This window comes from Eretmochelys imbricata, chromosome 14 (genome assembly GCF_965152235.1).
Source record: "Eretmochelys imbricata isolate rEreImb1 chromosome 14, rEreImb1.hap1, whole genome shotgun sequence".
NCBI lineage: Eukaryota > Metazoa > Chordata > Testudines > Cheloniidae > Eretmochelys > Eretmochelys imbricata.
This window is the reverse complement of record NC_135585.1, coordinates 26677843-26695430: the sequence shown is the minus strand read 5'-3', so window position 1 is coordinate 26695430 and position 17588 is coordinate 26677843. Positions and strand designations below refer to the sequence as shown.

Below are 17588 nucleotides of genomic sequence, written 5' to 3'. Positions count from 1 at the left end.
AGCAGAGCTACAGATTAGTCTAAGTAACAGTGTTACTTGGCTAGGAATCTGCCTACTGCCTCACAGTGCACCAGTCTCCAGTGACTTCCAGCCTGCTCCTCAGCCTTGCCTGAGCCATGCCCTTGTCTTGTCCTAGCCTGACTCCAGCCTTGTCACTAGCCTGGTCCATCCTTGCTACCGCTTCCTGATCCACCCTAAACCCTCAGCCATAATGTTAACAGGAATCTTGGAGTCATTGGAGACGTCTGGGGGTTGCCTTTGGATCTTTTCTTCTCATCTCTGAATTCTTTAGTAAGTCTCAAAGGGTTGCTGGTCCTGGGTCAGCTTTCAGAAAGCAGTGATTACATGGGTTGTGGGTGATGAGCCAGGAGATGTTGAGGACAACTAATTTGTGCACAAATTAGTCCGAAGTGGAAGACTTTTCTGTGGCCTTGAATGGTATTTACCTCTAAGGGAGCCATCTGGGGGTGACTGGTCCCAATAAAAGGAGTGACCATCTATGGACTCTCCTAACTCATGAGTCATTGTGGTGGGTGGGGATATTTTGTGTTTGGGCAAACTGCAGATCCATGAAATTGCCTGAGGCACCCGTGTTCACCAGAACCTCTAGGTTGGTTTTAGGCATCACTGGGTTTGGGAGTTGAAGAGGGAGTTGGTGAGGTGTTGGGTACTGATTGGCCATCACCAGGATACTAGTGGACAAGTGTTGTTGTGGACTGCTGGGGAGAGTGCCAGCCCAACCCAGATCCCCCTGCTGGGGCTGTGGCTTGGCATTTCCTGACCCAGGTGCCTATCAGACTGTGGCAGGGCAAGTTGATGCAAAATGTAATAGGAAATGTAATTCCCCATAGGATAGGCAGAGGCCTGATTCTGGCTTTGAGTCTTCTCCTTGTCAGAGAGGTGTGGCCATACCTGATTGACTTGCATGGGTTTGGGTGATAGAGAAGGGACTGGTGGTGGAAGGACCAGGGGTGGCAGGAGCTGGGAGGACCATCTTTTTCTTGGTGTTTGGTAAAGCAATTGTCAGTCTTGACCCATAGTTTGACTAAAGCATCCAGGCAGTGTGGGGATTCCACCCATGCCAGTCTGTCTTTAATATCCTAATTTAGATCAAGCTGAAAATTTATAACACTGGATTGTCTTGTTCCATTCAATGTCCACTATCAAGCATCAGAACTCCTCTGCGTATTTAGCAACTGGCCAGCATCTCTGCGGTATCACACAAAGTGCAGCTTCAACTATATGTTTGCGACTTGGGTCATCGAAAATCACCGTGATAGCTTGAACAACATTTTCAAATTGTCCTAGAAGTGGGCTTGATTTTTTAAGGAGCAGAGACCCCCCACAAGCCAGGGCCTCCCCATTAAGCAGGTTGATACCCTATTGACTTCAGTAGGAATGATTATGTTGGAACAGCAAAAACAGGAACCAATACTAATTTAGGAACCAAAAAATTTGTCACAATTACTATTAAGCTTGTCATGCAACTCAGTGGAAGTGGAACTCGGTGGAAGTGGGGGTTGGACCTGAAGGCAGTACGACTTGATCTTGTAGGACTACCTTCGGTGCCTGCAGGTTGGCAACTTGGGCCTCTAAGGTCTCTAGGGTTCCTACTATCTTATGTTAATGTTACATATCAGGGAACAATCCAGACTAATGAGTCACTGTGTCACCCTTGGCCTCTAATGTGAGGTGCCCTTTAGAATGCTTTCCTCTGTAGTTTCCAGTCAGGACTGCTCACAAACAGCTTCCAGGATAAAAGTCACACCCACCTATCTCTGTGTGTGCTGCTGCAAGCCAGCCACACCCTGGATCTTACCAGCCTGGATTATATTAAAAAGTGACCCCAAAACACTCCCAGTCTTTGATTTCCCCCGAGAAATATATGTCCTGTACTGCCCAGCCCTCCCCTGGACAATGCAATTTTATATATAGCCTGTCCTTGCTTTAATAGAAATAATACCTTGCCACCCCAAATGGAATTTCCCAGACACTTCAATTTAAACACATTGGATTAGATAAAACAATAAAATGAGTTTTTATTAACTATAAAGAAATAAGATTTTAAGTGGGTACAAGTAATGAGGAAAAAAAGTCAGAAAAGATTATGAGAAAATAAAGTTAAAATGCTACTGGTGCCTTTCTAACAAAATATATCAGATTGAAGCAAAGTTTCTCATCATATGCTTTTATCAGTCTCATTGACTACAAACTTCTGAGGTCAAGACCCCCTTCTCCAGTTCAATGAATGCTTTCTTTTTCCCTTCTGGTGCTGTAAAAGTGATGGGTAGGGAGAGAAGGGTGATGTCATGGGGTGTTTTCCCCTCCTTTTTATAGTGTCAGTCCCCCTCCTTGGAAAAACATTTCCAACTGAGATTCAGAAGACAAAGTCTATTGGGAACAATGTTCCCTGCTACTTTTCCTCTCCTGTTGGAGCTTCTTTTGTTTCCCTTCCTGCTTGATGGCTCTGTTTGCTGCTTAAGTGCAGATTAAGCAGAGCACACATTCCTTTGTCTCAAACAGACCTGTTTGCCTACTTCAGTTTGGAACACAAGTTAAAAACATCATACAGCGGAATCTTGTAACTTAACTTACAATGTTGCCACGCACACTTTATCAGGACAATAATGACCAGAAAATTATGAGTTTTCAAATGATACCTCACAAAACATACTTTGTACAAAGATTATTACAATAGTGTATAGGATGGGGACACAGGGTACATTCTGTCACAGTTGGGCTGTTCAAACTGTCAGTGACCGGGATGTGGGCAGTCATGTCTAGTGGTCAGAGCAGGTGCCAGGCCTAGTCATTAGAACAGCAGTTGGTACCCAGGAATCAGATCCCAGGGTCAGAACTGGTGTCAGAGACCAAATGCCAAGCCAAGGGTCACAGCCAGAGTCAGGAGCTAGAATCAAAGCCCAGGGCTAGAATCAGAGTCAGAGGCCAGGGCCAAGGGTCAGAGTTCAAGTCCAAATCAGGAATCAGAGACAAGGATCAGAACTGGGCTACCTGGAGTGAGGGCTGGATCCAAGACAGGAGCATGGCTGGGTCCAATGCTAGAACAAGGATGAAGCAGGACTAGGAACAAGAAGGTTTAGGAGCTCTTTCAGCCATTGGCAAATGCTTTGAGCAGCCACTGAACTGCTGCTGGGCTGAAGAGACAGTCTGCTGACTGTTCCAACCAATCATGTGATATAACCAGTTTGGCAGCCTACTACAGACCAGCTGCACTCATTAGGTTGCCCGGAGGCTGGCTTTGCTGCAGGCCTTGATTCCTCACAATAGGGCAGTCATTCTTTACTCATCTGGGATTTTATGTACCATGCATATTCTTTCAACAGAGGTTAAATACTCCTCATTGCACTCTGTCTCCCTGTAACTCAGACACAGCTTCTCCCAGCTGTGTGATCCCTGTGGGGGATTACCCCTGGGTTGAAGGATCAGTTTTTGTAAGTCCAGCATGCTCAGGGCATGCTGAATCTTTCTTTTTCTTGACCTTCTGCTTCTTAGGATTCATGCTTTTTGTCTTCTAGCTCTGGTGCTCTTTGGTTGGCTGCTTCTAGAGGTGCTTCTTCTGTCTCCTGCTTTTGCTTTTCTGCCTCCCACTCCTCTTTGGATGCTCACATCTGGAATTTTTGTTCCTTCTGCACCTTTGCTATCTCCAACCTAGCCAGCTCTAACTTAATAGCTGTCTCACTGAGAATGGTGCCATGCTGGTTTTCTTAGTCTTTAGGACTTTTCTCAGTCTTTAGGGGAATTCAGCTGCCCTTCTTGTTGCTTGTCATAGTCAACAAGTGGGGCTTTTAACCCTTCCACATTTTTTCTGGCAGCAAATAAGTAGTGCTCTGAACCCAGCTCTTCTAATTTATTCTTGGTGTACCTAGGATATGCCTCTCTGCTCATCTTGCCTTTCCTGCTGCTATATTTCCTTACTCAAAATAAACAGAAAACAACAAATTGTATCCTTTTTTACCTGTTCCCAACCTTCTCACTTGAGAATCTTTCCATATCTTTATTATTGGTATATAAGTGCCTAGAGTGTGATCATTAGCTAACCAGCTAACTGGGTGTAAATCCTGCTGACTGTGCCACCATGATGGTTCCCTAATATACCCAGGGTTGTGAGGCACCTCACCATCACCTGCCCTTAGTGTGAGGTGGGAGGGATGGAGGGATAGCTCAGTGGTTTGAGCATTGGCCTGCTAAACCCAGGGTTGTGAGTTCAATCCTTGAGGGGCCCATTTAGGGTTCTGGGCCAAAAATTGGGGATGGGTCCTGCTTTGAGCAGGGGGTTGGACTAGATGACCTCCTGAGGTCCCTTCCAACCCTGATATTCTATGAGGTAGCTTTGTCTGCACCTGCTGTGGGTGAGCTTCCTAACTCTACCAGCATCTAGCAACATAAGCACTGCGCCCCCCCCCCCCACCTCCCCAGGCCTTGCTCACTCTGTACACATTAGCAACTGTCATATACTAATCTCCAGGTGTCCCTCTGGAATGCCCAGCCCCTGTTCCATGGAATACTCACAGAGCACTCAGATTCACTACTCCCAAAGGAGAAGTACACATGAGCATATTAGTTTTAACTCAGGATCACCACCCTACTAAACACATACAGAACTTAGCTATATTATAGTGAAAACAAGAATAAGTTTTTTATCAAAGAACAGATTCAAGTTATTGAATGTAAGAATGATACCTCACAAAACAAATGGTTACACATAAAACAAAATCATAACGTCCTTTCCAGAGCCTAAACTTAACTCACAGGACATTCCCCTGTCTTCTATAGGATAGCTTACCCACAGTCCTTTTCCTAGAGCGTTTAGCTGAGATGGTTGAGATCTCCTGTTCATAAGATCTATCCTTCTGGCAGCTTGTCTTCCTAGATTGAATGATGCCAGGGTATCTCTCTGAATCTCCAGACATACTAGCCCAGACCTTTGGTCTTCACTTTTAAACAGGGTTCCCCCCCATCCCACTGGTTACCTCTTCCTATTAATTTCCTTCTGAAGTCTCCGCAAGCTTCATTAGCAGTATGCTAACAATCTTCTGTTATTAGGCACACAGTACACAATTGTCCACCAGGGAGATAAGTGTCTCCTACCTCCTGTCTGGAGAAGTGTTTCTCAAGAGACAATACCTTTGAATGACCTACCTTTAACTACAAGGCCTAGAGAACATAATTTTCAGTATATATACATAACTCCACACATGTCTTCCATACATATATCTCACAATAGTTATGGTGACCAGTGTGAAACAGGCTTTCAGTAGAGACCTTACATTACATCCTTTTGGTGAACCAAGGGGATCCCTGTAACCCCATGAACCTCTGTGCCCCTGCCAGTTGGCATCAAGAGGTTTCTGGGTCACAAACCGAGATTCCACACCTTTCCTTGGAAGCCTATTCCAGTACATAGCTATCCTTATAGTTAGAAAGTTTTTCCTGAAATCTAACCAACATCTCCCTTGCTTCAAATTAAGCTGATTACTTCTTGTCCTACCTTCAGCAGATGTGGAGAATATTTGCTCACCATCCACTTTAGAACAGCCCTTAACATATTTGAATACTGGTCAATTAAAAAGCTGTAATTCACTGTTATTGACTGTATGTAGTTTGTTGATTATCACAGGTTTTTTCCAAGAATGGGCTACACAGATTTCAGGTTTTGGTATGATTCACAACAGATCCAAACAAATGCTTTAGTCATTTCCACTCATTAATATAATTAAACAGCATAAGTAATTGCACAAAATAATTGTTGTTAAACAAAAAGGTATCATACTACTTACACCCCCTCTGAAGCCATGGAAAACAAAGAGAAGAAAACAGTCTGGAGCACATCAGGAGACTGGTCCCAGATCAGGGAATGTGCTATTCTAGAATTGGACACCCCCAAGGAATCAAGGAAAGTTCTAAAACTTTTATACCCCAAGGCTATTTGGCTCACTTGGACATAGGCAACATCAGCCCATCTTTTTCCATATGGATAATTTGGCAAGCTATATTTATGCTTCCAATACCTACACAATTAATGTCAATACAATCTAACTGCCTAGCAACAACATTTGCAAACAGTCCCAGAACTCTTTATATCAAAATGTTAGAAACATGAGGTGTACCTATTCACTTGGGGTCCGTTGTTTGTTCTCTCATGATGGGCAGGTAAGCAAATGTGACCCAGGATCCCCACCTACACTCTATTTTGTCAGTTATGCTGACCACAAACAACTGCCTGTAGGCATCTAATACTATCCTCTCTTAATACAGCAAAGCCTAAACCCCTTTATGTGTGTGTCCATGCATGTCCCAAGTTAATAAGCTGTAGCAGTGCTTCTCAACTCATTTACCATTGTGGGCCGCATAAAAGGCCCACAATGTGTTATGTAGACCACATCAAATACTACCTGTATGGCTCTGAGGATGTCACATGGGCAGCAGTTCTGTACTGATTGGTCTGAAAGCAGCCTGAGGGCCGCAGGTTGAGAACACCTGAGCTATAGGAACCTTTATCAATATTATATCTGCCAAAGCACACCTGGTTATACTAGTGAATTAGGAAAGGAAGGGGCATAGGTCAACAACAGTTAGCAGGTCCCTGCTCAGTCTTGTTTTCTGAGGACATGCCAATTTTTTAACCTGTTCTCATAGGTCATTTTTGTTGTCTCCTCTGGACTCTCTTCAATTTGTCCAGATCTTCCTTAAAGTGTGGTGCCCAGAACTGGACACAATACTCCATCTGAGGCCTCACCAATGTGGAGAAGAGTGAACAATTGTTTGCCTTGTTTGCAACTGCATCCCATTGGTAGCTCATATTCAATTTGTGATCCACTATAACCCCAGATCCTTTTCAGCAGTACTGCCAACTAGCCAGTTATTTCCCTTTTTGCATTTATACATTTTATGTTTCCTCCTGTGTAATACTTTGTATTTGTCTTTATTGCATTTCATCTTATTGATTTCAAACTAATTCTCCAATTTATCAATGTCCCTTTGAATTCCAATCCTGTTCTCCAAAGTGCTAGCAATCCCTCCCAGCGTAGTGTCATCCACAAATTTAATAAGCATACTCTCCACCTCATCATCCAAGTCATTCATGAAAGTATTGAATAGTACCAGACACAGAATAAACCCCTGTGGGACCTCATGTCACCCATGATGCCTGGGGCAGCCCTCACTGGAAATGCCAAGGTCAGGGCAGGCTGCAAAAGGGAAAGCAGATACTTCCAAGACTGGTGGGTAACACTGAAGTTAAACTCCCCAACCAGTCACAAACTGTGCTTCTGATCCCTCACACTGGTTATCAAGAAGCAAAACAAGAAATCACACCCCTTTATTGCATTCCAGTTCTCTGGCTTCCCAATCAGCACCTAGGTGCAGTACAGTGAGAAGTTATTTAAAAACTCCACTCACTGTCCAAAATATTCTTCTGATCCCAAAGGGCCAGCCACATTATCAGGTCAGTATAGGTTTGGATCTTACCCAAAATACCACATTGCCAGCCAATCCTTTAGTGTCTAAAACTAAAGGTTTATTATAAAGAAAAAAGAAAGAACAAGACGAGAGGTGTTAAATGGTAAAACAATCTATCAAGGTTCCCTCCCCACTCTGAACTCTAGGGTACAGATGTGGGGACCCGCATGAAAGACCCCCCCAAGCTTATTTCTACCAGCTTAGGTTAAAACTTCCCCAAGGCACAAATTCTTTGCCCTTGGAGGGTACGCTGCCACCACCAAGTGATTTAAGAAAGAATCAGGGAAAGGACCACTTGGAGTTCCTATTCCCCCAAAATATCCTGCCAAGCCCTTACACTCCCTTTCCTGGGGAGGCTTGAGAATAATATCCTAACCAATTGGTTACAAAGTGATCACAGACCCAAACCCCTGGGTCTTAGGACAAGAGAGAAATCAGTCAGGTTCTTAAAAGAAGGATTTTATTTTAAAAAAAGGTAAAAGTCACCTCTGTAAAATCAGGATGGAAAATAACTTTACAGGGTAACAAAAGATTCAAAAACACAGCAGAACTTCCTCTAGGCTTAGTTTTAAAGTTACAAAAAACAAGAATAAACCTCCCTCCAGCAAAGGAAAAATTCACAAGCAAAACAAAAGATAATCTAACATGCCTTGCCTGGCTTTTACTTACAATTTGTAATATGAGAGACTTTTAGGATGGTTTATAGGAGAAGGAGTTTTCTGACCTGATGCTTCTCTGCTTCCCAAGAGAACACACACAAACAAAGCCTTCTCCCCAAGATTTGAAAGTATCTTCTTTCCCCATTGGTCCTTTTGGTCAGGTGCCAACCAGGTTATTTGGGCTTCTTAACCCCTTACAGGTAAGGAGGAATTCTAGGCTACCCTTAGCTGTGTGGTTATGACACAGTCACCTACATTCAAAGACTTCAAAGTCCATATATCAGGTTCCTAGCAGTATTGGTGAGTTTGCTGGCTTGAAAGTCCCTCTGGAACACATCCACAGCTTGGATGGGTCAGTCAGTCCTTTGTTCAGAGCTTCGTTTGTAGAAAAGTTCCTCCAGAGGTAAGAAGCAGGATTGAAGACAAAACGGAGAAGATGAACCTGCCTTTTCTAGTCTTTTGCCTTGCAGCTTGTGCTTCTTTTGTCCCACACACAAGCTGCCCAGAACATGGCTTGAAAGCCTTAGAATTCTGTCTATATGCATGCCCCTGCATTCCTTGCTAGTCAAACAGTGTATCCCTTGCCTTCTCTCAATGGTCAATTGTAGAGCTGATGGTCCTTAATGGGCAATCAAGCAGGCTAGGCAGTGCTGATGCCAAACTGTCTGGGGGTGTCACCCAAAAGTATATCACAAGTTTTGTAATACAGACATACATACATACATATCTATAACCCAAACTACAAAGGTGATACAACACATACATTAAATTATCATATTTGGCAAATTATAACATTTTTGCAGATACCTTACATGGCATATCTGCCACGACTCATTGCAGTTTTAAAACATCAATATTCATAATATCCTCAAGTTTCCCCCAGATTCCATACAGCATCACACCCCACTAGATGCATCCTTCCAATCTGACAGAAAACTACAGATAATTACTCTTCGAGTACAGTTTTGCAACCAGATCTGCGCCCACCTTATAGTAAATTCATCTAGTCCGCATTTCCCTAGTTATGTATCATCATAATATCATCTGAAACTGCTATATAGAGCCTGCTTGCTCATTGCTGCATGCTGTGTATTATCTCTCTTCCCACTGAGTGCAATGTCAGGGACTCCATAGCCATCAGAGCACAGGAATGAGAAAGACCAGAGGCTGCATGGGAGCAGAAGCAGCAGGTCAGAGAAAACATGTGGGTGAGATCAATTGGTTGGATAGTAGACAGCCTGAGAGCTTGAACTAGAAGGCCTGAGATCTGGGCAGAAACCAGAGCTCAAGTCATGCTGGAATGCTCTGGAATGTCATTCCAGCATTTCTATTTAATTACTTATTGGCATTCTGGTACTCAGTCACTCACAGAGACACAGCCTCTTGCTGGCAGGGGGAGAAGTAGCCACAGCTGGAGGAGAAAGGGTTGAAGCCTGAAGACAGGAGGACCAGTGAGATGAAGCCATAGGGTAATTTTTACTCTCTCTGACCCAATGATTATTCATTATTTTACACATAATATGTTATACAAAATGGAGCAACTTCAGCATGAGAGACTGAGAGCAGCTCACCTGGGATTGAATAGGCCGGAGTTCAAGTCCTTGTTCCTGAGTGGGGATTCTAACCTGGAACTCCTGTGCAGCCTTAACTCAGCCACTTTTTGTGTATGCATTATGTCCGCAGTCTTTAACTACATTTATTGATTTAGCGTTTACATATTCGCTGAGCCAAGGAATAGCATTCTTAATGGCGAAGTGGAGCTCTCAGAGCCCACCGCTGAATTTGGTTAGCGAGCACTCCTTGTGTATCATTGTTTGATCTGCACCACAGCTGCAACTTGGATTTTACCCCAGTGGTGCTGGTTGGCTGCACAGAGGCCTTGCCCAGTCCAGGCATTAGCTACAGTCATTAACTACAAGATTACATGCTATATTTTTCCACCCCCACATTCACTGCAGTTCTGGGGCAGGCAAGAGGTCACCTTTTCCACCACAGATACCAGGCTGGTGGGTTAGAACACGCTCACCCCAACACACACGGCTGCGACACTGCTGGAGATGCCTCCTTTCTAGTTGTGTTCTTGACATACCTCCCATGACTGGGGCCCCATCTCTCTGCCCTCTTCTCAACCAGCTAGAGTTTGGAGAAGGGGAAGCATAGCAAACCTTCCAGAATATGGAGATAAGTAGGGAGCCTCAGGGCTCCCATACCACTGTGAAGCTCTGGGGCTTGGATAGAGACTTATTCATTCCAATGAATCTCTGCTACCCAGTGTCACTGGCTCTATGCTGGAATCCACCAGTGAGGTTGCTGTGCTGGTGGCATAAGGGCAGGTCGGGATAGAGCTATCCCTGATCCCATTAATAGTGCCCTTTCATCCAACTCACACAACAACATAAAACCTTAGCTCTGACCTCTTACCCTATGCGTCCTTAATGCTCACATGTTACTGCTACTGAGGTGAAAGTCCTTAGAGTGCAGCTGCACACCCAGGCTCCCACTTTGCATGGTACCAGTTTCCCTAAAACAACCCCTTCCGCCATACACACCCAGCTTTCACTCTGCCCCCTTCCCCAATCTCTTCCCCTCCACATCATCACTGTTCCTCTGCTCCCCCACGCTCATGCCCTTTATCACCAGACACCAGAGAAAGGGGAGGGGGAAACATCCAGCAGTGGGAAGATTATGTGAGTAAACAGGAATATGTGGGGGAATAGAAAGGTGAACAGCAATGAGGGAGTGAGGGGGCAAAAATTGGGAATATGGGTAGGTAGGGGGAATAAGTGAGGACAATTGGGTCGTAGGAGATGTCCATAATTCCCAATGCATGTGCTCCAATGGATGCCTCCCCTGCTGTGGAGATATTCTCCTTCCTCAGCAAGATTCCAACTCCAGCCAGGCCCTATTTGAATAAGCATGGAAGCTAGCAAAAACTATTAAAAAGAAAATTAAACGTCCTGTTTTCAAATTAATTCTAATTTATAGACTAGTTAACAGTGTATTTGTAAATGCTCAGACAAATCAATCTGTATTCACAGAGTAAATGCTACAAATTTCAGAGGACTACACTGTGTTCTTCATGCACAATAAAAGGTTGAATTGTTGCTTTGAGTACAAAACTCACCTCAGACTGAACTATGGAGTCATGACCAACATCTTCACAATAATATGTGGAGCTGGTCACACTACCAACAGCTAATGTTGCCAAAAACTTCCCCTTAGAAGAACCTGTTTTCAATTGCCTGTAACTTTGCCAGATTTTAACAGTTTGAATTGAAATTTCCCACGTTGGGTGTCTGTATCAGGCTGAAGGTTTAGTTAGTTAGGTTTTTTGCATGTTGAAAGTTTCAGCAAAAACAGGTCAGCCTTTTCTGAAAATGAGATTGGGGAAAATCTGTTGTTTGTCCATGTTAAAAAAAATCCTGACAGCTTCTTCACTGAGAAGCCTTAATGCCTCCATACTTTAGAGCAGGGACTTGACATTTGGCAGAGGGAGTCCCTAGTGTCATGGATGTGCCCTTTACAGTTCCTCTGAAAAAAATTCCACATTTTCCAAGTTATAAGACTCTGAAAAATCTCAGTTTTCATTTGCTCAATAGTGGTTTGCTAGAGGTTAGCAGCTACATTTTTTGAAGATTCAATCTGCACGGACCGTGCTTCTATCCCTCCTGGCTGCTACATGTGACCACGCTGTGCAGGTGCCATCCCCTCAGATTGACTGAGCATGCTCCAGCCAAGGGCTGCCTTGGCTGGAGCATGTGATTCCCTGTGATTGCTCCTCCTGGCTGCTGGTTGCCACTTTAGCACTGGGCATCAAAACTGAGAGCAGGGTGACTATCAGGAAGATGTTAAACAGAAGCTACTAAGTTAGACATTTTTAAATCAGCAGAGCAAGAGAACTTGCTTCCAAGAGTTTTAAAAGATCTGGCTAAGGAGCTCACTGGATCATTAATGCTGATTTTTAGTAAGTCTTGAAGCACTGGGGAACTTCCAGAAGACTGGAAGTTAGCTAGTGTAGTGCCAATTTTTAAAAAGGGTAAATGAGATGATCCAGGTAATTATTGGCCTGTCAACCTGACATCAATCTCAGGCAAGATAATGGAGCAGCAGATATTGGACTTTATTAATCAAGAATTAAAAGAAAATAATATTGTGATGGGTTCCCCAGGGTGTAGCCTGGGACTGTGGGACTGCTGTGCCCCCCTGAACTCTCTCCAGCCTGGGCTGTCTCTCATAATGCCTTGGAAGTGATCAGCAGCAAACCCCTCCAGGTGCTGTTATCACTCAGACCAACCTCATGTAGAGACCCCACATCCAGTTAGGTTGCATGAATGCTCCCAGAGTCACTCATGAATCTCACAGAGAAAGGCACCAGATCTAGATCCTTCCAGCTCCCAGCACTGTACCTCAGGAATATACTGTCTTGCACTGCTCAAGATGGGCAGTACAGATTTATTAACTGGGTCACCACTTCATCAGTGGAAAGTGGATATACACCAGCCTTTGCAAAACCTGAGCAGCTTTGCTACACACTTCATACAAAGTCACTGATAAAGATAAACAGTTAAATGTATTGACTATAAAAGATAGATTTTAAATTATAGTAAGTGATAGAAAGAAATAAAATATAAGCACACAGTCTAAACTCTCAACCCTATTAGATTGGGCAACAACTAGACTAAGCAGTTTTTCTCTCCCCACTGGATATTGCAGTTCATAGTCCACAGATTTCACCCTTGAAATCTGGGCCAGTCCCCTCAGTTGGAGTCTTCAGAGTGTCCTTGATGCTTGCATAGGTGGGTGAAGGAAAAAAAGCCAGGCATGTGGCCAGTGTGTCTATTTATACCCTCAGTCCATGTGCTTGGAAAACGCAAGTCCAGGAATGTCTGGGTGCATTGCTGAGTCTCCAGGCAAGGTTGAGCAATTCCCCTGGTGTGGCCTCATGCAGGTGAGTTGCATCGTAGCTCCCTTGCTGGACAATGGTTGTTGATGGGTTGATTGACACGCCACTGGGTGTTGGCTACTTTCCTTGCTGTTGCCTCTGGGGAGCTAATGTCTGGCTGATTCCCCAACTTACAGCATGTTTTAGTGGCCACCATACAACACAATTATCATAACTTCATATGCATTAATGATATACACATATGGATAGAGAAACGACTTTCAGCACATCATAACCTTTCCCCTGATACCTTACAAGGTATGCTTTATATGTAAGATCACAATTATATAAAAATGAGGAATATGGGGGTTCCAGGACACTCCCCCAAGGTATAGAATGTCACAAATGTAAGTAATGCAAATCAACATGGGTTTATGGAAAATAGATCCTGTCAAATTAACATTAACTTTTTTTGGATAAAACTAAAAATTGGTTGGTAAAGGTAATAGAGTTGATGTAACATAGTTAGACTTCTGTAAGGTGTTTGACTTGCTATTGCACAACATTTTGATTAAAAACGAGAACGATATAAAATTAACATGGCACAAATTCAGTGGATTAAACACTGGCTAACTGATAGGTCTCCAAATGTAGTTGTAAATGGGGAGTCATCAAGGAAATTCCAGAATTAAGATTGTCCATGCCATCTTTAGTTACATGATCACATATTTTTTCCTGCCTCATTCAGTGCACAGGATGGATCTGCCCGGGGGATGAATCAGAGTAGTGTAGTGAAAGAGGCTGTTGTCCATAGGACCTGTCTCATTTGTTTCAGAATTTGGACGTTGTGTGGTGAATGAGGCAGGGGGTCGCAGGAAGAGAAAGAATTGTTTGCTGGTTAAGGAAGTTGAACGCAACCCTGGAAAATTGGATTCTATCCCTGCCTCTGCCACAGAGTTCCTGTGTGATGCTAGCAAGTTGTTAAAACCAACATTTTCACAACTGGCCACTAATTGTTTGTATCTTTTTCTGGGTGCCCAACTCGAGACCTTAGGGCCAGATTTTCCCAAGTGCTGAGTACTCTCACCTGCACTTGAAATCAGTGGTTTTGGTGGTGTGTATTAAATGAGGCCTGGGGGGCACACATTGCAAGAGGATGATAAAAGGAAACATTGAATAATTGCCCATTCACTAAATGAGGCAGGGGTCATGTGGAAAAACTAAAATGTGATAATATATTTAAAGATTGTCTCATAATGCATACGCACAAGGGAGCAGAATGAAGGTTGCACAGGCAAACATAATTGACATTTCCTAACTGTTGACTGCTTGAAGTTACAACTTTCATGTTCTTTTAGTTTTTCAGATGTATATTATATACTCATGTATAACTGATATTACTGTATAGTGACATTTACTGTAACTAATCCATATATATTTTCTTTTAAGGTTAATTTCTGCATCTTCCTAAAAATTCTAAAGTTGTTAATTTCCAAACTCAAAGCCCAACAAATGAGCTTTCATGATTACAAATACAGGTATGTGATAAATATCAAAGTGCTACTAGTCATTTGTATTACCAAAAGTGCTATGCAATATATATAAGTATACACAGCCACCAAAGTGGTAAGACATGGCAGCCATTTTGATCAAGTAACACAAGTGTCTTAGGAGAGGAAGAGAAGAATAATGACTTGCCAACTGAAATGCTAGAGGAAATGTAGCGCGGTTGAATGTAGGTACCAGTACTAGCTGTAACCACAGCACTTTGTTTTGCAGTAAGTGATAAGGGATCTTTAGTGATAAGTTGTTAGGACCCCAATTTTATGCCTCTTTCAAAACATACATCATCCCTGATGCTTCCCACATCTGGGGTGCTGAAGACTTAAGCCCGGGTCCTGGAGGGGTGGGGGGTGGGCAGGGCTACCCCTTCAGAGTCACCTGTATCCCTTAGCATGCCCTAGTGCCATGCTGTGGTATTGGGGATCAGTAAGGACTCAGAGTGCCACCTACTGAATCACCGCCATCACTTCCTACAGCCAGCTGAGTTTTCCTGGGGGCAGTTCCAATCCAGGTACGAGACCTAAGCTGTGCACTACTTGGCATATGAGACCATAAGAAATTCATGCAGTCCATGCAGGTCTTGTAAGTGTATTAGTATAGCTTACCCACGAGTGGTTGCTGCCCTCCAGCAGCCACCCACATTGGCTATATAAGAACTCAGCGAGTGCAAGTCTGACTACTCAACGCAACAGCTGCCTGGCTTCTTATCCATTAGGTGCTGTGCTGTATTCTTGGAATAAAGCCTGATGCTGATTCAGCCTAACATGTCTATTGTGAGTGTTATCTTGTTCCATGACAGTTTGAGCAGACCACTGACTAACCCATCTCCTCCCTTCGTGATTTCTACTAGGAAATGCAAAACACTAACATACCTGTGGCTGATATAACCTCCAAAGACTCCAGAACCAAATGGTGCAACTACAGGTATAGAATACTGCTCTCCAGGCTTCTCAACCCCAATACCATCTGATAGGGGCCCTCAGTCCCATTGGTGGGTACATTTGTTTGTGACAGATAGAAATTTTGTGATTTCCTGAATCATGGCCATCTACTTTATCTGCTCTGGCTGCTTATGTACCCTACAGACTAGACCAAGGTAGGGCTTATAAATAGCCTACTGACCAGAAAAGCTCTGAATTAGGAATCACTGCTGCTGCAGCAGTACAGTCCCATGCTGAATAACTTTGATTTCATCGGTGCTATCTCAACTATATTTGATGACCCAAACTACACTCATGTGACCAAAGCCTCCCTTCACTCCCTAAAACAGGGTTGCTGGTCCATTTCGGACTACACTGCTCACTTTTGACACCTGATAAGGATGCATTGGCCTGGTTGAAACCATCAATGACCCTATTCTCCTTTGTCAATTTATACATCTGGATTGATGTCTGCTTGTTTGAATGACATCAGGAGAGAAAGAGTTCATTCCAGCAAACTCGTTTCTATGTGATGACATTTCTGCAGGCATCACAAACTAATCGTGTGATTTAAACTATGTGCATTGACACAACTTGAACTCATCTCACTGGTCAAGAGAAGAAGCATTGTCACCAAAATGGTCTTTGTCATACTGTGGTGGATCTGGCCACTTTGTGGCTATCTGTCCCTTGAAATGTAAACCTAGCATAAACTTAGGAATCTCCAGTGTCCAGCCCTATACAATGCAAACTTGTTAACTCTGATGCATCCAGTAATTTCATGGACATAAAGTCCCAATTTAATGTAAACCTGCTCCTGATTATGTTGAGTCCATTGATGGTACCCTGCTTTCTTCAGGCCTGGTTAACCAAGAGACCAATCCTCGTGAAGTCGTGATTCAGGATCACCATGAAGTCAACTTAGTCAAATTGCTGCATTTTCCAATTGTCCTCAGTATTACTTGATTTACACTGAATGATCCACATATTTCATGGAGGGCACAAGAAGCGCAACTGAAGTCAAGTTACTGCTGACAGTTGTGCCTTGTGGGACCAAGCACCAAAACCCCAGAAGGCAACACAACTAGGTCTATTGTGCATTGTTCCCAACACATTAGCCAACTTCAACCTATTCCTTCAAACACCTTTGATGTCCATAATTGTGGTCACAATTAAGGTACTACCAACCAATGCCCGTCCAGACCATGTTGTTGGAATAGTTAGGACCAAAGATCTCAACCCAGTCCCTGTGATCCCAGCAAAATACCAAAATCTAGCAAACATATTTGATAAAAGGAATGTGGACATTCCTTACAATTGTCCTATTAATCTAAAGCCAGGAGCCAAAATCCCACTGAGTGAATGTACACTCTGCTGGAACAAGAGCTCAAGGCTCTTCAGAAACACCTTCAAGAAAATCTTGCAAAAAAATTTCATCCAGCTGTTGACCTCTCTGGCCAGTATTCCTCTGTTATTTGTGAAGAAAAAATATGTCTGACTTTGTTTGTATCAATTATCATGCCTTGAGTAGAATCACTATTAGAAATAGATACCCCTTGGTTTATATCACTGAGTTATTTGACAGATTGTGCTCCACAATGCTATTTACCAAGCCTTTGAGGCACTTACAATTTAGTATAGCCATTTTGAGTATCTGGTGATGCCTTTTTCTGTCTTTCAAAGAGCCTGGCCACTTTTCAGCATTTCATTAATGACATTTTTAGAAGCATTTTAAATCCATTTGTGGTGATCTACCTGGATCATATTCTTATCTTCTCAGAAACCCAACTCCTCCATGACCAACACATTCACATAGTACTAGAATGTCTTCATGAGCATAGGCTCTACGCAAAACTAGAAAAATGTGAATTTGGCCAGTCCTCCGTGGAATTTGTAGATTATATATTTTTCTCAAGTGGCATCAGCATGGACAATAGAAAAGTATCTGTGATCAGGAATTGGGAAACCCCAAGAAATGTGTGTGAACGTCAACATTTCCTTGGATTTGCAAATCTTTACCAATTTTTATCAAGGATTTGTAAGACAGGTGTCCTCTATGATTGCACTGCTCCAGAACAATACCCA

General features: G+C 43.2%; 1 protein-coding gene across 1 annotated transcript in view; it reads left to right on the top strand.

Moving 5' to 3' along the window:
• GLP2R (glucagon like peptide 2 receptor) overlaps positions 1 to 17588 on the top strand; it is a 124280-nt gene that overhangs the window by 71555 nt on the left and 35137 nt on the right. The window contains exon 10 of the mRNA XM_077834032.1: positions 14470 to 14558. Within this exon, the coding sequence (XP_077690158.1) occupies positions 14470 to 14558 (89 nt within the window). The remainder of the gene's footprint in view (positions 1 to 14469; positions 14559 to 17588) is intronic.